At 41.7% G+C, this 21,267-nt stretch overlaps 1 protein-coding gene across 1 annotated transcript; it reads left to right on the top strand.

Annotated features, from left to right (window-relative positions):
- The first annotated feature begins 2,666 nt into the window (after positions 1-2,666).
- On the top strand, positions 2,667-21,052 carry LOC139578664 (leukocyte elastase inhibitor-like). The gene is made up of 7 exons (XM_071406585.1): positions 2,667-2,953; positions 8,303-8,485; positions 9,627-9,764; positions 10,072-10,189; positions 14,102-14,244; positions 14,540-14,707; positions 20,462-21,052. The coding sequence occupies exons 2-7, from the start codon at positions 8,321-8,323 to the stop codon at positions 20,867-20,869; spliced, it is 1,140 nt and encodes a 379-aa protein (XP_071262686.1). The 5' UTR covers positions 2,667-2,953; positions 8,303-8,320; the 3' UTR covers positions 20,870-21,052.
- Positions 21,053-21,267: the final 215 nt, after the last annotated feature.

Raw genomic sequence — 21,267 nt, 5'->3', positions numbered from 1 at the left:
AGTGTATTGAAGCCGGATAAAGGACTATGGCTGCGTTTACACAGGCAGCCCAATTCTGATATCTTTTTCACTAATTGGTTCTGAAAAAGATCTGATGTGATTGGTCAAAAGACCAATTAGTGGAAAATATATAGAATTGGGCTGCCTGTGTAAACGCAGACAGTGTGGCTCAGCATAAGACCATATAGAACACCATTGATAGAAAATATCCATATTTATTTAATCTTCGAAACTTGTCTACCTTTATGGAATCACAGAAGATATGAATAAGCTGTACAGGGCTCTGTAGCATCAAACAGATGGTAGACATACAGATATTTCTAAATAATGTTTATTTGTCAAAATCTAAAATACAGGGGAGTGTACACTATTTAATGCTAACTCAAAAAGAGAACTGGGTATTCAACAAGAATGTTATGTGGTAAAACTAACATCATTGGTGTAAAGTAGTTAAGTAAAAATAATTTAAAGCACTACTGAAGTTGTTTTTTTGAATATCTGTACTTTACTATTCATATTTTTGACAATTTCTACTTGTCAAAAATAATAAACATTTTACTCCATAAATTTTTCTTGACACGTTACATTTTGAATGCTTAGCAGGACATGAATATGGACCAATTCACATACTTATCAAGACAGCATTCCTGGTCATCCCTACTGTCTCTGATCTGGAGGATTCATGTAACACAAATGCTTAATTTGTAAATGATGTCTGACTGTTGGAAAATTGTGCCAACTGGTTTGCTTAATATAAGGAATTTTTAATTATTTATACTTTTACTTTTGATACCTAAGCATATTTAGGCATTTACATTGACGTTTAATAATTAAGTATATTTAAAACCAAATATTTTTTTACTTTTACTCAAGTAGTATTTTACTGGGTGACTTGTTTTACTTGAGTCATTTTCAGTGGCGATTTAACATGTAAATCTTGGTGGGGCAAACTCCCCAAATTGTTAATAGATGTATGCCAGAAAAGCCACAAAACAAAACAACGCAACACAACCCTAAACAATACATTCATTGGACTATAGCGGTGACCACAAACTGTTAGGGCCAAACAGCAGTCCCAACAACTTACCACTGTTACATCTGGCTATCAGCTGAGCCTTGTCTGGCAGTGAAACAGTTCATTCAGCCTCATTTACTGTCTTAAAAAAAAACAGCTGATATGGCTGACTTTCTTAAACACATGTGGTTTCTACTGACAATTGAGATGTACAAACTATGATATAAGGGGACGATGAGTGCATAAGAAGAAATCCATAATGAGCAAGCTAGGACAGACGTAGTCAATATAACTATTTATTTAGCACTTTTGAAATGTACAGCGAGAGAATTCAGAACATGGGCCGTTCTTACCGTATTCTCCCTGTATACCAAGTCAGCACCGTAGAATAAATAAAGGGGGTACAGTTGAAGTCGGAAGTTTACATACACCTTAGCCAAATACATTTAAACTCAGTTTTTCACAATTCCTGACATTTAATCCGAATAACAATGCCCTGTCTAAGGTCAGTTAGGATCACCACTTTATTTTAAGAATGTGAAATGTCAGAATAAAAGGAGAGAGAATGATTTATTTCAGCTTTTATTTCTTTCATCACATTTCCAGTGGGTCAGAAGTTTACATACACTCCATTAGTGTTTGGTAGCATTGCCATTAAATTGTTTAACTTGGGTCAAATGTTTCAGGAAGCCTTCCACAAGCTTCCCACAATAAGTTGGGTGAATTTTGGCCCATTCCTCCTGACAGAGCTGGTGTAACTGAGTCAGGTTTGTAGGCCTTCTCGCTCGCACACACTTTTTCAGTTCTGCCCAAAAATGTTCTATAGGATTGAGGTCAGGGCTAACTAACTAACTATGGGCTGTTTAACTGTTTAACTAACTATTCATTGTATTTTTGCGCGTGAAGGTGCTGGAATTATTAGGGAATTAAGTCAAGGTCAGAAAGCGTCAGGGTTTTCCAACCTTCTCCTCGGCCCCCACCCAGACATTCCCCCAAAAATGTAACGCAAACTGACACACCTGATTCAATAAGTCTACTAATAATCAAGCCTTTGACTAACTGAATCAGGTGTGGCAGTTTCTGTCCCCCTGTCTGTATGTCCCCTTTCTGTCTTTGTCTGTTCCCTCGTTTTGGTACTGTTGGGGAGCGTTGGTGACCTCAGCCAAGAGAGAGAGAGAGGGGCGGAAAGGGAGGGCGGGGCGAGGTATTGGTAGTGAGAATCAGTCATGTTTGTTCTGCATTGGTCACCATGGATTACCCCATTTGGAGTGACTGATAAGGCCGTCATTGTAAATAAGAATTTGTTCTTAACTGACTTGCCTAGTTAAATAAAGGTTAAATAAAAAAAGTAAAAAATAAGAAAGAAAAGGGTGGAAACTGAAACGGGACTGAGACAGAAACTCACCTGCCTGCTATATGTTGAAGAAGACAGGAATGTATCAGAGAAAACAAAAGTCATCTGGCTTAATATTGATTGGTTATTTCAAGGTGTGACTGGTAATGGCGTCTGTCTGCTCTGACTCTGCTTTGAAGTTGTGTATGTGTTAATCATTAAAGTCATCCTGAAATGTGGGTTCCCTGCTTGGACATCCTATATCTTAGCAGGGCAGGTATGGCAGAGGGACCAAAGTCCAGCAGGTAGTAGCCTAGTGAAAATGAACTCACTCTTACTGACAATATCAATAGGCGAACTGACTTACGCAAAGTAGACAGGCCTGTATATTCAGTCCCCACCCAGTTTTATGGCTCGGTAGAGCAGTGCATAGCCTATATTAAAGGACACACCAAATGACTTGGGCATGCGGCAAATTTCCAGGGCTTATTTGCAGTTCTCTGCTGAGGAAGGCGTTACCTAGTTGCTTTCTTTAAGTCTGTTTCGTTTCTCTTTCACTGGAACAGTGGATATCGGGGCTTTTCACACACAGAGAAGCAGAACCGGTAAGTGACAAATATTAGTCTTCCTAATCCCAAGCAACACTACAGTAGCATGATTTGTCGGCCTACACTTGTAGCCTACATGCATTTTGCTTTCAGCTGTTGAATATACAGTGCCTTCGGAAAGTATTCAGACCCCTTGACTTTTTCCACATTTTGTTACATTACAGACTGATTCTAAAATTTATTACATTTACATTTACATTTAAGTCATTTAGCAGACGCTCTTATCCAGAGCGACTTACAAATTGGTGCATTCACCTTATGATATCCAGTGGAACAACCACTTTACAATAGTGCATCTAACTCTTTTAAGGGGGGGGGGGTTAGAAGGATTACTTTATCCTATCCTAGGTATTCCTTAAAGAGGTGGGGTTTCAGGTGTCTCCGGAAGGTGGTGATTGACTCCGCTGACCTGGCGTCGTGAGGGAGTTTGTTCCACCATTGGGGTGCCAGAGCAGCGAACAGTTTTGACTGGGCTGAGCGGGAACTGTACTTCCTCAGAGGTAGGGAGGCGAGCAGGCCAGAGGTGGATGAACGCAGTGCCCTTGTTTGGGTGTAGGGCCTGATCAGAGCCTGAAGGTACGGAGGTGCCGTTCCCCTCACAGCTCCGTAGGCAAGCACCATGGTCTTGTAGCGGATGCGAGCTTCAACTGGAAGCCAGTGGAGAGAGCGGAGGAGCGGGGTGACGTGAGAGAACTTGGGAAAGTTGAACACCAGACGGGCTGCGGCGTTCTGGATGAGTTGTAGGGGTTTAATGGCACAGGCAGGGAGCCCAGCCAACAGCGAGTTGCAGTAATCCAGACGGGAGATGACAAGTGCCTGGATTAGGACCTGCGCCGCTTCCTGCGTGAGGCAGGGTCGTACTCTGCGAATGTTGTAGAGCATGAACCTACAGGAACGGGTCACCGCCTTGATGTTAGTTGAGAACGACAGGGTGTTGTCCAGGATCACGCCAAGGTTCTTAGCACTCTGGGAGGAGGACACAATGGAGTTGTCAACCGTGATGGCGAGATCATGGAACGGGCAGTCCTTCCCCGGGAGGAAGAGCAGCTCCGTCTTGCCGAGGTTCAGCTTGAGGTGGTGATCCGTCATCCACACTGATATGTCTGCCAGACATGCAGAGATGCGATTCACCACCTGGTTATCAGAGGGGGGAAAGGAGAAGATTAATTGTGTGTCGTCTGCATAGCAATGATAGGAGAGACCATGTGAGGATATGACAGAGCCAAGTGACTTGGTGTATAGCGAGAATAGGAGAGGGCCTAGAACAGAGCCCTGGGGGACACCAGTGGTGAGAGCACGTGGTGCGGAGACAGATTCTCGCCACGCCACCTGGTAGGAGCGACCTGTCAGGTAGGACGCAATCCAAGCGTGGGCCGCGCCGGAGATGCCCAGCTCGGAGAGGGTGGAGAGGAGGATCTGATGGTTCACAGTATCAAAGGCAGCCGATAGGTCTAGAAGGATGAGAGCAGAGGAGAGAGAGTTAGTTTTAGCAGTGCGGAGCGCCTCCGTGACACAGAGAAGAGCAGTCTCAGTTGAATGACTAGTCTTGAAACCTGACTGATTTGGATCAAGAAGGTCATTCTGAGAGAGATAGCAGGAGAGCTGGCCAAGGACGGCACGTTCAAGAGTTTTGGAGAGAAAAGAAAGAAGGGATACTGGTCTGTAGTTGTTGACATCGGAGGGATCGAGTGTAGGTTTTTTCAGAAGGGGTGCAACTCTCGCTCTCTTGAAGACGGAAGGGACGTAGCCAGCAGTCAAGGATGAGTTGATGAGCGAGGTGAGGTAAGGGAGAAGGTCTCCGGAAATGGTCTGGAGAAGAGAGGAGGGGATAGGGTCAAGCAGGCAGGTTGTTGGGCGGCCGGCCGTCACAAGACGCGAGATTTCATCTGGAGAGAGAGGGGAGAAAGAGGTCAAAGCACAGGGTAGGGCAGTGTGAGCAGAACCAGCGGTGTCGTTTGACTTAGCAAACGAGGATCGGATGTCGTCGACCTTCTTTTCAAAATGGTTGACGAAGTCATCAGCAGAGAGGGAGGAGGGGGGAGGAGGGGGAGGAGGATTCAGGAGGGAGGAGAAGGTGGCAAAGAGCTTCCTAGGGTTAGAGGCAGATGCTTGGAATTTAGAGTGGTAGAAATTGGCTTTAGCAGCAGAGACAGAAGAGGAGAATGTAGAGAGGAGGGAGTGAAAGGATGCCAGGTCCGCAGGGAGGCGAGTTTTCCTCCATTTCCGCTCGGCTGCCCGGAGCCCTGTTCTGTGAGCTCGCAATGAGTCATCGAGCCACGGAGAGAGCGAAGGTTGGGATGGCGCGATACCATCCGAGTAGGGGCAGTGTGGGAAGTGTTGGATGAGAGCGAGAGGGAAAAGGATACAAGGTAGTGGTCGGAGACTTGGAGGGGAGTTGCAATGAGATTAGTGGAAGAACAGCATCTAGTAAAGATGAGGTCAAGCGTATTGCCTGCCTTGTGAGTAGGGGGGGAAGGTGAGAGGGTGAGGTCAAAAGAGGAGAGGAGTGGAAAGAAGGAGGCAGAGAGGAATGAGTCAAAGGTAGACGTGGGGAGGTTAAAGTCACCCAGAACTGTGAGAGGTGAGCCATCCTCAGGAAAGGAACTTATCAGGGCGTCAAGCTCATTGATGAACTCTCCAAGGGAACCTGGAGGGCGATAAATGATAAGGATGTTAAGCTTGAAAGGGCTGGTAACTGTGACAGCATGGAATTCAAAGGAGGCGATAGACAGATGGGTCAGGGGAGAAAGAGAGAATGTCCACTTGGGAGAGATGAGGATCCCAGTGCCACCACCCCGCTGACCAGAAGCTCTCGGGGTGTGCGAGAACACGTGGGCAGACGAGGAGAGAGCAGTAGGAGTAGCAGTGTTATCAGTGGTAATCCATGTTTCCGTCAGTGCCAAGAAGTCGAGGGACTGGAGGGAAGCATAGGCTGAGATGAACTCTGCCTTGTTGGCCGCAGATCGGCAGTTCCAGAGGCTGCCTGAGACCTGGAACTCCACGTGGGTCGTGCGCGCTGGGACCACCAGGTTAGAGTAGCAGCGGCCACGCGGTGTGAAGCGTTTGTATGGTCTGTGCAGAGAGGAGAGAACAGGGATAGACAGACACATAGTTGACAGGCTACAGAAGAGGCTACGCTAATGCAAAGGAGATTGGAATGACAAGTGGACTACACGTCTCGAATGTTCAGAAAGTTAAGCTTACGTTGCAAAAAATCTTATTGACTAAAATGATATAGTACTGCTGGCTGGTGAAATAGGCTAGCTAGCAGTGGCTGCGTTGTTGACTTTGTTTGAAAGTGTAGCTGGCTAGGTAACCTCTAACTGGCTAGGTAACCTCGACAATTACTCTAGACTACACAATTATCTTGGATACAAAGACGGCTATGTAGCCAGCTAAGATCAAACAAATCAAACTGTTGTACTGTAATGAAATGAAATGTAATACTACCTGTAATACTACCTGTGGAGCAAAGCGGAATGCAACTACTCGCTCCAAACCAAACCGGAAGTGCGTATCGTAGAGGGAGAGGCAATAGAAGTGTTGTTTCTTGTATTATTGTCTTTTGTGTCTTTAGAGGACTGCTTCACCTTAATGTCCCCTTTCCCTTTTCTTCTGTCCTTATTTTGTCCCACTTTGTCCCTTCTTTGTCCCTTCTTCTCTTCTGCCAACTAGACACTCCTTGTTAGCTAGCTAGCTTCTTTCAGGAATGTCCCTAGCAACTGCCTAGCAACAGGTAAACAACTTAGCTAGCTAAGAAAACGGTATAATTTTATGAAAAATTGTTACTTTTTCAAAAGCCTTTCTTCTTTGTTTGCTATTACATTTTTTTATTTTTTATAAAACAATTCCTCAGTAATCTACACACAATACCCCATAATGAAAAAGCGAAAACAGGTTTTTATACATTTTTGCAAATGTATAAAAAATGAAAAACAGTTGCATAAGTATTTAAACCCTTTGCTATGAGACTCGAAATTGAGCTCAGGTGCATCCTGTTTCCATTGATCAACCTTGAGAGGCTGCCAGGACAACAACCTCTCCCTCAACGTGATCAAGACAAAGGAGATGATTGTGAACTACAGGAAAAAGAGGACCAGGCACACCCCCATTCTCCCACGACGGTGCTGCAGTGGAGTAGGTTGAGAGCTTCAAGTTCCTTGGTGTCCACATCACCAACAAACTAACATGGTCCAAGCACACCAAGACAGTCGTAAAGCGGGCACGACAAAATCTATTCCCCCTCAGGAGATGGGCCCTCAGATCCTCAAAAGGTTCTACAGTTGCACCATCGAGAGCATCCTGACTGGTTGCATCACTGCCTGGTATGGCAGCTGCTCGGCCTCCGACCGCAAGGCACTACAGAGGGTAGTGCGAACGGTCCAGTACATCACTGAGGCCAAGCGTCCTGCCATCCTGGACCTCTATACCAGGCGGTGTAAAAGGAAGGCCCTAAAAATTGTGAAAGACTCCAGCCACCCTCGTCATAGACTGTTCTCTCTGCTACTGCACGGCAAGCGGTACCGGAGCACCAAGTCTAGGTCCAAGAGGCTTCTAAACAGCTTCAACCAAGCCAAGCCAGAAGACTCCTGAACATCTAGTCAAATGGCTACCCAGACTATTTGCATTGCCCCCCCCCCCCCCTCCCCTCTCCACACCACTGCCACTCTCTGTTGTCATCTATGCATAGTCACTTTAATAACTACCTACATGTACATACTACCTCAACTATCCGGTTCCCCCACACATTGACTCTGTACCGGCACCCCCCTGTATATATTGTTATTTTTTACTGCTGCTCTTTAATTACTTGTTACTTTTATCTCTTATTCTTATCCATATTTTTTTTTTTTGAATCTGCACCGTTGGTTAGGGGCTCGTAAGTAAGCATTTCACTGTAAGGTCTGTTGTATTCTGCGCATGTGACTAATAACATTTGATTTGATTTGAAATGCTTCTACAACTTGATTAGAGTTCACCAGTGGTATTTTCAATTGACTGGACATGATTTAGAAAGGCACACACCTGTAGTAATTGGTATGTATGGGTGCAAGCACACTGGGTTAAAATGAACAATAACATTCTGCCTTAGAAGCTATTTCTCTATTGTCAATGTCATTGAGTAGCCTATACAGTGTTGGCCCAAACTAGAGTGAATCGGATCAGAATTCATGCAGGATCAATGATAACTTTATTTCCAAAATGAAATAGGCTAGTGATGGGGAGATGTGTGGAGTAGATTTTGGTCACTTAAGATGCTGCAAAACTTCATATTGTCACATTAAAATCAGTGTAGATCTGATTAGTCTGCATATGTCAAACAATACTGTAATCTCCTTTCTTCAGACAGATCAGTCATCAGCCATGGCTTCTCTCAGCAGCTCTAACACAGCCTTTGCCTTGGAGCTGTACCGCACTCTGGGTCAGACCAACACAGGGAATGTCTTCATCTCCCCCTTCAGTATCAGCTCAGCTCTGGCCATGGTCTACCTGGGAGCTAAAGGAGACACAGCTGCTCAGATGGCAAAGGTAACGCACACACACTCAGATACACAGACATGAACACACGCACACACACACACAGATACGCACAGAGAGAGATAGACACACATACACACGCTTAAAGTAGGCTACGTGTAACATAGATAGAAGACATGACTAACTCTGACTATTGCTACTCGACTTGTACTTAGGAACGTACCACAGCAGTATCTACGTCAGGGAAGACACTGTCCAGCTAGTTACCATGGAGAGGGCTATAAACCCACAGGTTACTTTTTCCCAAATGGCACCCTATTCCCTATATAGTGTACTACTTTTGACCAGGGCCCATAGGGCTATAGGCAGGGAATAATAGGGTGCCATTTGGGATGCACCCCCGGAGTCAGTCAGTGTCCAAGCAAAGCTGTACATTTACAGTAGCGTATTACACTACAACAATCTCTTTGTGTGCGAGATGTACACTGCACTTTATCTACACACAGTCCAAGCTTGATTTAGTCACCTTTATTAATTTCATCATCATCGCTCAAAGGGTTGCAAGGGGAGGGTATATTACCGATAACATTCTAAGTTTACCAGTAAACTACCAGAATTTAGGAAAATGGGGTATGATTGAGACATTTTTATAACGTAAAATATATAAAATAATAGGATTTTAAAATGTATTTCTTTTTTTGACAAAGCTGTAAAATATTATTCTAAATATAACCCATCAACTTGTTGAGTAGCGTTCATTCGTATTTAAAATGAGGAGTTCAGCATTAAATATTTTTATACTCTTTTATTTATTTTGCTATGTTAATATGTCTTTGTTGTAAATGTTTTGGCACTTAACTGGTGGCAGTTGTGAAAAAAGTTGGAAGAGTTGAAAATGATTCCATTGTTAATTAGAATTTGTTTTTTTCATTAATTACGCTATTTTCTCATAATTTATCCGTTAGAAACTCATGGACAACATGGACACAGATATAAAAATGAATATTTTGTACGAATACATTTTTTAAAAGTTATTCAAGTATACAGTATTTACCAAAGTTACCATCAATTGCAATAGATTAACTGTAAATGACCAAAAATGCTGGTAACTTTGGTAAATTATCAGTTGTTTTGCAACCCTAACCCCCATCATCATCACTTTAACCATCTTTCCTCTCTGAATTCTCCCCAGGTTCTGTCATTCAACTTGACGAAAGACGTCCACACAGATTTCCAGACACTCAATGGAGATATCAACTCTCCCTCTGCATCTTACATCCTGAAACTGGCCAACCGTCTGTATGGAGAGAAGACCTGCAACTTCCTGACTGTGAGTTTCACTATAAATTATACTTTTCATGCAAGTAACAGCCACACTACCACTTTACAGTTTACTAATCTATACAATCTTATCACATTTACGGATATGCTGAGGTAATAATTACATACCCAATGTTCTCTAGTAATACTAGTCCTGTGCGAATAGGGCTTTATTGAAACAGACAACAGACTGGCTGTGTTATTACTTTCCCCAGAAGTTCTACTGTGTTTCCCTATATGCTTATTGAACTGTTCTCTCTGCTGTATGGGTTTTACTGTCCTCTATATGCTATTTGAACTGTTTCACTCTGCTGTAGGAGTTTTTAGAATCCACCCACAATTTCTACCATGCAGACACGAAGGCAGTGGATTTCCTCGGCGCAGCAGAGGAGACCAGAGGAGAGATCAACGGCTGGGTGGAGCAGCAGACAGCGAGTATGATCATTCAACATATCAATCAATCATTCAGTTAGTCAATCACATACAATAACAGTCACAAGTTTGGACACACCTTCTCTTTCCAGGGGTTATCTTATTTTTTCAGTTTTCTACATTGTAGAATAATAGTGAAGACATCAAGCCCATGAAATAACACATATGGAATCATGTAGTAACCAAAAAAGTGTTCAACAAATATTTTAGATTTCAGATTCTTCAAAGTAGCCACCGTTTGCCTTGATGGCAGCTTTGCACACTCTTGGCATTCTCTCAACCAGCTTCATGAGGTTGTCACCTGGAATGCATTTCAATTAACAGGTGTGTCTTGTTAAAATTTCATTTGGAATTTCTTTCCTTCTTAATGCGTTTGAGCGAATAAGTTGTGTTGTGACAAGGTAGGGGTGGTATACAGAAGATAGCCCTATTTGGTAAAAGACCAAGTCCATACAGTGCCTTGCAAAAGTATTCATCCCCTTTGGCGTTTTTCCTATTTTGTTGCATTACAACCTGTAATTTAAATGGATTTTTATTTGGATTTCATGTAATGGACATACACAAAATAGTCCAATTTGGTGAAGTGAAATTAAAATTAAAAAAATAATAAAAACGGAAAAGTGGTGCATGCATATGTATTCACCCCCTTTGCTATGAAGCCCCTAAATAAGATCTGGAGCAACCAATTACCTTCAGAAGTCACATAATTAGTTAAATAAAGTCCACCTGTGTGCAATCTAAGTGTCACATGATCTGTCACATGATCTTAGTATATATACACCTGTTCTGAAAGGCCCCAGAGTCTGCAACACCACTAAGCAAGGGGCACCACCAAGCAAGCAGCACCATGAAGACCAAGGAGCTCTCCAAACAGGTCAGGGACAAAGTTGTGGAGAAGTACAGATCAGGGTTGGGTTATAAAAAAATATCAGAAACTTTGAAAATCCCACGGAGCACCATTAAATCCATTATTAAAATATTGAAAGAATATGGCACCACAACAAACCTGCCAAGAGAGGGCCGCCCACCAAAACTCACATACCAGGCAAGGAGGGCATTAATTAATCACAGAGGCAACAAAGAGACCAAAGATAACCCTGAAGGAGCTGCAAAGCTCCACAGCGGAGATTGGGGTATCTGTCCATAGGACCACTTTAAGCCGTACACTCCACAGAGTTGGGCTTTACGGAGGAGTGGCCAGAAAAAAAGCCATTATTATAGAAAAAATAAGCAAACACGTTTGGTGTTCGCCAAAGGCATGTGGGAGACTCCACAAACATATGGAAGAAGGTACTATGGTCAGATGAGAAGAAAAAAAATTGTTCTTTGGCCATCAAGAAAACGCTATGTCTGGCACAAACCCAACACCTCTCATTACCCCGAGAACACCATCCCCACAGTGAAGCATGGTGGTGGCAGCATCATGCTGTGGGATGTTTTTCATTGGCAGGGACTGGGAAACTGGTCAGAATTGAAGGAATGATGGATGGTGCTAAATACAGGGAAATTATTGAGGGAAACCTGTTTCAGTCTTCCAGAGATTTGAGACTGGGACGGAGGTTCACCTTCCAGCAGGAAAATGACCCTAAGTATACTGCTAAAGAAACACTTGAGTGGTTTAAGGGGAAACATTTAAATGTCTTGGAATGGCCTAGTCAAAGCCCAGACCTCAATCCAGTTGAGAGTCTGTGGTATGACTTAAAGATTGCTGTACACCAGCGAAACACATCCAACTTGAAGGAGCTGGAGCAGTTTTGCCTTGAAGAATGGGCAAAGATCCCAGTGGCTAGATGTGCCAAGCTTATAGAGACATACCCCAAGAGATGTGCAGCTGTAATTGCTGCAAAAGGTGCTGTACAAAGTATTGACTTTGGGGGGGTGAATAGTTATGCACACTCAAGTTTTTTTCTTTCTTATTTCTTGTTTGTTTCACAATAAAACATATTTTGCATCTTTAAAGTGGTAGGCATGTTGTGTAAATCAAATCATACCCCCCAGAAATCAATTTTAATTCTAGGTTGTAAGGCAACAAAATAGGAAAATTGCCAAGAGGGGTGAATACTTTCGCAAGCCACTGTATTATGGCAAGAACAGCTCAAATAAGCAAAGAGAAACGACAGTCCATCATTACTTTAAGACATGAATGTCAGTCAATCCGGAAAATGTCAAGAACTTTGAAAGTTTCAAGTGCAGTCGTAAAAACCATCAATCGCTATGATGAAACTAGCTCTCATGAGGACCGCCACAGGAAAGGAAGACCCAGAGTTACCTCTGCTGCAGAGAATAAGTTCATTAGAGTTAACTGCACCTCAAATGCTTCACAGAGTTCAAGTAACAGACACATCTCAACATCAACTGTTCAGAGGAGACTGCGTGAATCAGGCCTTCATGGTCGAATTGCTGCAAAGAAACCACTACTAAAGGACACCAATAAGAAGAAGAGACTTGCTTCAAAGTCTCGGGCCTAATAACACCAGTGCCTGTAATCTGGTTCAGGTTATTAATCAACCTACCAAGGTGTTTACAAACACTACAGGAACAAGATCATCCCCATGTATCTATCACATTTTTACTAATACTGTAGAACTTTGTTCTAAAGCTGTATCAGTACCCATTGGATGCAGTGATCACGATATAGTGGCTATATTCAGGAAAGCCAAAGTTCCAACAGCTGGGCCTAAAATAGTGTATAAGAGATCATGCATTTTGCAGCGATACGCCATCCCATCTGGTTTGCGCTTAGTGGGACTATCATTTGTTTTTCAAAAGGACAATGACCCAAAACACACCTCCAGGCTGTGTAAGGGCTATTTGACCAAGGAGAGTGATGGAGTGCTGCATCAGATGACCTGGCCTCCACAATCACATGACCTCAACCCAATTGAGATGGTTTGGGATGAGTTGGACTGCAGGGTGAAGGAAAATCAGCCAACAAGTGCTCAGCATGTGTGGGAACTCCTTCAAGACTGTTGGAAAAGAATGCCAAGAGTGTGCAAAGCTGTCATCAAAGCAAAGGGTGTCTACTTTGAAGAATCTAGAATATAAAATATATTTGGATTTGTTTAACACTTTTTTGGTTAATACATGATTCTGTACGTGCTATTTCATAGTGTTGATGTCTTCACTATTACTCTACAATGTAGAAAATAGTACAAATAAACAAAAACCCTTGAATGAGTAGGTGTGTCCAAACCTTGGACTGGTACTGTATATTGTCCAAATTGGGAAATTTGTAGTGCAATACAGGGAGGAAAAAACACAACATAAATACAACAGCATACACTAAACACACACATTAGATTAGAATAAAGAACAGCAACCATTATTATTTGACCCTGCTGGTCAAATAACACATGACAACATATAGATACGTTATAGATATGTGGTAGTAGAGTAGGGGCCTGAGGGCACACACTTAATATGTTGTCAAATCTGTTATGAATGTAATGTTTTTAAAATGTATAACTGCCTTAATTTTGCTGGACAGCTGGACGTTTGAACATCTTGAAGAACAATCTAGCCTTAATGGCCATGTACAGCCAGAAGAGAACTGGCCACCCCCTCAAAGCCTGGTTCCTCTCTGAGTTTCTTCCTAGGTTCTTGCCTTACTAGGCTGTTTTTCCTAGCCACCATGCTTCTACATCGGCAATGCTTGCTGTTTAGGGTGTTAGGCTGGGTTTCTGTATAAGCACTTTGTGACATTTGCTGATGTAAAATGGGCTTTATAAATGCATTTGATTGATTGAACCATCAGATCTGTAAGTAGGATCGGCTAACATGGAACTCAACATGTGTCTTTGCTTAAATGACATAATTAGAACCATATGGTACTTCTTGTTTTAGAGTTGCTTTTGGTTTAGATTGTTTCATTTTGTCTGTGTACGTGCATGTGTGTTTGTATGTTTGTGTTTACAGATAAAATCAAAGATCTGCTGAAGCCGGGGACAGTCAATGTTATGACAAGGTTGGCTCTAGTCAACGCCATCTACTTCAAAGGAAACTGGCTGAATCGATTTGACCAAAAAGACACCAAAGAGATGCCCTTCAAACTAAACCAGGTCAATATTGTCAATAATATTTAGATAGATATCTATGCGCAGTAATTAAATAATATAATTATATAATACACTGCTAGAAGATATGATGAAAATGTATATTAAACCAAAAAGGATTCAAAAGCTCACTTTAAATGGGCCTTATTTTTAGCAATGGTACAGGCAAAGATTTGACACATTTGTGTGTCATCCAAGAGACAAAACAAACCTCCAAGTTACACTGTATAGGCCTATTGTGAATTACATGGTGGTCAGATGAACTCATTCTCCGTGTCTGTTATATTCTGCGATTTTTCAGAATGAAAGCAAGCCAGTTCAGATGATGCACCAGATGAAGAAGTTCCCCTTTAACTACGTCCCAGACTATAACCTCCAGATCGTGGAGCTTCCGTATGTGGACGAGGAGCTCAGTATGTTTGTCCTGCTACCTGAGGAGGCCACTGATGGATCTGATCCCCTAGTGAAGGTATACACAACCTCCTGTAACCTTTTCACACTACTGAAGCAATCCTTACTCATGAGCCATGTTACAATTCCCACAAAGTGGGTTAACCCTATTGGCTCGATGCGTAGGGGGTTTTGCCTTTCATGCCAGCAACCCGGGTTTGCTTCGCTGTCCCTCTGTTTGATACACTACAAAACGTCCTATAGTTAAAGTGATACTTCACCCAAATTACAAATTTACATTGGTTTCCTTACCCTGAAAACAGACTATGGACAAGGTACAGTTGTTCTTCCTTTGAAAGTTGTGTCATACTGCAGCACAGCTTGTGGGGTGCCGCAGAATTCTATGGCACGTTATTTAAGTGTCAGCCATTGTTACCATTAATGCTAGTTTGACCACTAGAGGGCATCTTTGAGAAGTTAAGTTATTGAAATGACATGGAGCTGTAGACTTAAGAGTCCTTAAGAGCTGTTATAGCGTAACTTACTTATTGGCATACAGGCCTACTTCAATATACAGTATATCAATCAATCATTAGTTAATTTGTGCGTGTCATCATACAGCATACAAGTCTTACATGTCTTTAAATGCATTCAAGCATTTTAGTTATAAATTGAAATAACAAAGGGAGCCATGAATATTTAAACAATGAATAAACCTCAACATGTCGGCTAAAGTAATTGAATTCAGGAATGCATTTGCCGGTTTTTAATATTAAGAAAATATGGCGCTGTACAACGTGACCGGTCGGGAGTAGGCCTAGGCTACTAAGTGACTGCGAGTGAAGGGCAAAATAATCCTAATATTTCCCACCCTAATTGTAGGCTAACCAATACCCAAACGGAGATTGGGTATCGGAGATTAAACGGAGATTGAGATTGGTATAAAATCTCATTGATTTATCAAGCCCAGTCCCCATGCTTGTCTCAGAGCAGCACAAAATGGTGCTGAAATAGTTGACCACACGCGGGTAGGCTATTGCTTCAAATCCTATTATAACAATTGGATGACTTTGGGAGTTTCAGTAAGCAACAATTTGTTGCCTTCTTTAGCCTACTTTATTCCAATATTTCTGTTATTCAGTGATATTTACTCCCATAGTAATTTGTTATGGATCCATCCAGATGTGGTTAGAAAACAGTGCATTTGGTGGGCTATGCAAAAGTATGGGAGAGGTGACATGCCTCACAAACATCCATTAATACATTTAAAGTCCCTAAACTCGGCAAGTGTCTATAGTCCTGCTGATAGCCTATCAAGGGTGGAAGGCTTCTTTTGTATTCAAGAACTCCAGCACAAAGAGAAAGGAGCCTTAAATAATTCAACAAGGAATAAACCACAACATGTCAGCTAAAGCGATTGAATTCACTAATGCATTTGACTGTTTTAATATTGGCCATCAACCAAAAACACAGCATCTACCGTGGTAGAAATATGTTATTGAATTCAATATTTTTTTTACTATTTCGAAATGCATATGTGTATTAGGCTACTGTGCAATGTCTTTAAATACATTGGTCCCCCTACCCTCCTTTCCTATTGTCCTGCTAATAGCCCATCCTCGGTGGATGGCTTCTTTTGTATTCCAATGTATTAAATACATTTTTTAATTACAGTCATTTACCATTCTCATTCTCGGAGTGTAAACGTTGTTAATTAACAACCTGCTACACTTGTGTGAAAAACAAGTGTTTGAAAACATGTTTTCAAAATGCCTCCAACTGTAAATCAACTGTATTCTAAAAATAAAAACACAGGATCTACAGTGGTACAAATATATTATTGAATTGGGTTTTAAAAAACTGTTTTAAAATTAATACGTTTACTAGGCTACTGTGCAGTCTGACGAAACCAACAGGGTAATGAGAATAGACAACAGAAGCAGGAACAGCATAGGGCTGAGTGACTTACTCATTCCTGGCTTTCGTTCAAAATAAGTTATATTATTAAAACAGCGTCTGGTGCTCTCTAATGTGTGGATAGGCCACTGGGAGTAAACGGATACTGTACTGCAATCTGGTTAAAGAGTGATGACAGACACAGAAGACCAGTCTAGGAGTTTTAATGATGAACCAGAGTATACATGTGCTCTGTGTACAGAGGGAAACAGGATAAAATAAATAGAAAATACTACAATGTAAATCCAATAAACAATATTACATTAAATACTAATGTCAACAGTCTCTATACACAATTGACAATAAGAGAAAAATAACACGCCATAGTTCCTCTCAAGATAATTAACATTACAGTTACACCAACTGGTAGGCTAATCACACAATTGTACAAAGTGGTAAGGGAACTGGTGAAGAAAGTTACATACACGTTTCTTGTATTTACATATAGCAATAGCAACAGGAATATTATAAAAGTGAAATAAGTATTTGTTGTGACTTACATTTGGTCAAAAACGCACAAATATCCCTGCAAATGAAAATAGTCTGATCTCCACAAAAGCCAACCTAACTAAGAAATACATTTAGTTTGTTGCCATGGTGAATAATCCAATAATAATTGGTAGGACACATAAAAGGAAACATCAAAGAGTTTACCGGAATCTCTCAATGAAAATACTGGCAGATCAATAAAATGTCCTTAGAAATTGTATTACATTTAGAGGATTCTAAATTAATATCTAAGGGGCTTTTATACAATTATAATGCAGGGTTAATAATGAATTAATATATTTGTAGTGGTTGATGCATTTTTTTGTTGGGGTAAATCTGTTTTTAGAGTACTTAAGTATCGAATACATTGTAGTTTGCCCATTTTGGCCTTTAGGCTACACTATACAATAGGACTCAACTCTAACTGACCGCACTATCTATCGGTAGTCTAAACTGTGGCACAAATTTGGGGATTTTTCACACCTAGCCAAGCTATTAGAGTATCCTTTTGTGAAAAACAAGTGTTTGAAAACATGTTTTCAAAATTCCTCCAGCTGTACATAATTACTGTAAATAAAAACAGCATCTACAGTGGTACAAATATATTATTAAATTAGATTTTTTTTTTTACTGTTTTGAAATGTATGTTTATTAAGCTACTGTGCAGTCTGACAAGTAAACATAGCCTACAGTACATAGAAAACATGGTAAAGTGCCTAATTCCTTACGTAAGGGAGAGCAGGCCATGTCCAGACTTTCTCTGTGACCTCAAGTACTCATTAACACGGTCTTTAATGCTTTTTCGGGTTCCATCAGTCAAGGACAGAAACTTCTGAGACACACCCGGAGGTTCACTGGTAAGCCACATTTGTCTCAGGATCCATCCCAGTTGGTATTCTGTGACCACTCGTGGTATCTCTCTTTGGTTACACATCCTTGGAACGGTCCGGACGGCCCTTGCTGTGCCTGGTGAGCAGTTGGTCAAGTTTTCTTGTCAGAAGAGGAATGGAAATGTCAGGGTGAACCGACGAACTGATGAACCCGCCAAGTATGTTGACTCTGCCTGTCGGAGGTGAAGTTCCAGAGCTCACAGGTGTGCCTGGCATGGATTGTGACTCCATCTCGTTCCTCGCCCTCTTCAACGCGTCATTCTCCACCTGACTCTCCGCCAACACCGCCTGGCTCTGGACCAATGCATCAGCTGTCGCCCGTATCTCTGCCCTCAGAGAATGTTTCTCTTTCGGATGGTCTGCCTTCAATGACTTAATCTCGGTCTTCAAAGTTTGAATCTGATCCATGTGCATCTTCATCAGATGAGCAGAATGGTACCACCCTGAGCCCAATCGATTACAGTGGCCTATAGAATAAACGGTAGATAAATGAATATTAAAAGTGACTACAAACACACAAATGCTGCGTACAGAAACACATTTTAAGAATCTAACTAAACTAACTGCTTTTTTTGGGAACCATGCATGTCTGTTGTCTGCATGTCTGTTGTCCAGCCCTTTGTCCACTGATCTCCATGGATGGTTGGGTCGGGTGAGAAGTACTAGAAAGGTGTGACCTCAGATTACAATAGGCCATAAGTATACAGCAGATCTCTGATTGTCCTCACTTTGATTTTGCTGTAACAACATACTGTAGCACCATGACCAAGATCTCTATTCCATTAAGTGAGCAGATTATGGCTTTCAGGAGGAATGGAAAATCTACTTTAGACATTACAAAAATACTGTTAGACTTGGGGATTATGTAGCTGAGATGTAGAGTAGTTGAAATAAACATCTACATTTTGAAAGAGTATTTTTATCATTATTTTATTGACGAAAGCATAAAGATGTTGATGAACAAATACTGTACTGTACATTATATGCTTTATCCAACATTTTGCTGTTGTCCCTGTAGATCTAATTCAATTTAGAGGAGTGGAGGATTCTAAATTAAGATCTAAGGGGCATTTTTCGTCAGGACAAATCTGGTCTGTGAGAATATCTAAGGGGCTTTTATATAATTAGAATGCGGGGTTAATAATAATAATCGTTGGATAACAGATCGGCTTTCGGAACTCATTAAGGGGCGGCTTCTGTCTTCAATATAATCATTAATTCAGAAGATTAAACCCATAGGTTTTAGGCCTGCAATAGTTTAGAATAATCCATGCCTTCTGGGAATGTTAAAAGTTAGAATTTTGGCTGTTAGAAGTACTAAAATCAACCAATGTCAGCCTTTAAATGCTTTATTATCCAAATGTTTAAAGTGCGTGTGGGCGACGGAGAGAAACAAAATGGTGCAGTTTGAGGCCATGAGGCAGAGGGTGACGCAGTGCTGGAGATCAAATAAATAGGAGTAGGAGAAAAAAGCTGGAAAAATAAAGCTTGCAACATGCATCTGATTATTCTTTATGAATACGATTTGTTTTGTTTACATTTTTCATTGTAACCACAATGTCACGAATAATTGGACACACACAACATGAGCAGATTAACTTGGTCAAAACATGTATTTTTAAAGACTATCAGAAAGAGTGTTGGTACTTATTTATTTTGATCCAAAGCCATGAATGAGTGAGTCACTCAGCTTCATGCTGACAAAATGCTGACTCTTTCATTCTGTTTCTTCTTCACATCAGCAAAGAAGGACTCCGTGTTTCAGAAAGTCATTTTATATAGAGGGGCTATCCCTCTTTCACACTGTGGTAAATAAAGCAATTTTTTTTATTTAGAATGATTTATATCTGTTTTCAGAGAGAGAGAAACCAAAAGCCCACCCTGCCTATTTTTCAAAAATCGTCAGTCGATGGTAAAAAAACTGTTGGTGGTCCTGGAGTTAAGAGAGAACTTAACTCCAGGACCACCAACAGTTTTTTTGCCTGATTGCAGGCCTCTAGTGCCAGAGAAGAGAGACTCACACTGAAAATATTTCCATACATTTTTCGAAAAGATTGTCAATTTGTGCCACAGTTTAGACTACCGATAGATCAGCGTTCTAACTCCCCCTTGTGATAGTGTGGTGCAATGACAGAATCTACCACTAACGGTCACGGCCTAAGCTCTAAACCTTTAAAGAAGAACCACTGTGACAGCATTCCATGCGTTGGTTTTGTCTCCCTGGCACGGTTTCCAAATGCTAACGTTTTAGCATTTGTGGCAAAATCCAATGCAAGTCATGGTACCTATATTAGCATTTTCCACGCATCATTTGCCACTAGGTGGTGGACTTGGCTCAGGCCCGGGTAGGCTGCTGAAAATCACACTACTACAGTATCATCTATCATCTGTATGGAGTGTCAATGCTGCTACGCCTCTCTAACCTGATTGGGTTTTAACTGTGTGTGTTTCACATTCTTTCTATACTGACTGGGTTTTAACTGTATGTACCATTTTAGCTGGAGAGAGAGCTGACCATGAAGAAACTGGACGAGTGGACCAGCAGGGACAACATGGACACGGGCACAGAGGTCATAGTTCACCTGCCCAAGTTTAAACTGGAGGAGGACTACGAGCTGAACGAGCCCCTAACCCAGCTGGGCATGAAGGACGTGTTTGATGGGGGCAGGGCTGACCTGTCTGGGATGAACGGGGAGGGGGGGCTCTTCCTGTCTACGGTGGCCCATAAGGCCTTTGTGGAGGTGAACGAGGAGGGGACGGAGGCTGCCGCCGCCACTGCTGGGATAATAGCGTTCTGTATGATCCGAGAGGAACACTTCACAGCTGACCATCCCTTCCTCTTCTTCATCAGGCATAACAAGAGCAAAAGCATCCTCTTCCTCGGCAGATTCTCCTCTCCTCAGTAGAAGACTGGTTAAAAAAGCGTAGGGAAGATTTCATTTCATTTATAACATTTATTTGACAGGGACAAACGAACATCATTCAACATTTCTGTAAATGTGCCAGATTTAGCAAGCTAGCTAGTAGCTAGTTCCATCAGCCTTTGATTGAATCCGCTATAAAGAAAATAAAGGAAAATGTCTACATTTGTCTGTTTGAAAAGTATCATTGTGTGCGATCTTGGTTCCCTTATACACTTATTTTGACAAGAGAGCAATCTGGGATTCAAATAACAAGGGGGAGGAGTAAACAGCTGAGAGTTGGGGCTGGAGAAATGTAGTAAAATAGCCTTGCACAAGCCGATAGACTGGTCATAGGAGCCTATCTTCTGTTTCTGTAGCGTGAGGCAGCTTGTATACCCCCT

The sequence above is a fragment of the Salvelinus alpinus genome, chromosome 6, assembly GCF_045679555.1.
Source record: "Salvelinus alpinus chromosome 6, SLU_Salpinus.1, whole genome shotgun sequence".
Classification (NCBI taxonomy): Eukaryota; Metazoa; Chordata; class Actinopteri; order Salmoniformes; family Salmonidae; genus Salvelinus; species Salvelinus alpinus.
The sequence above is the reverse complement of the archived record's forward strand: the minus strand, read 5'-3'. Positions and strand labels throughout refer to the sequence as shown.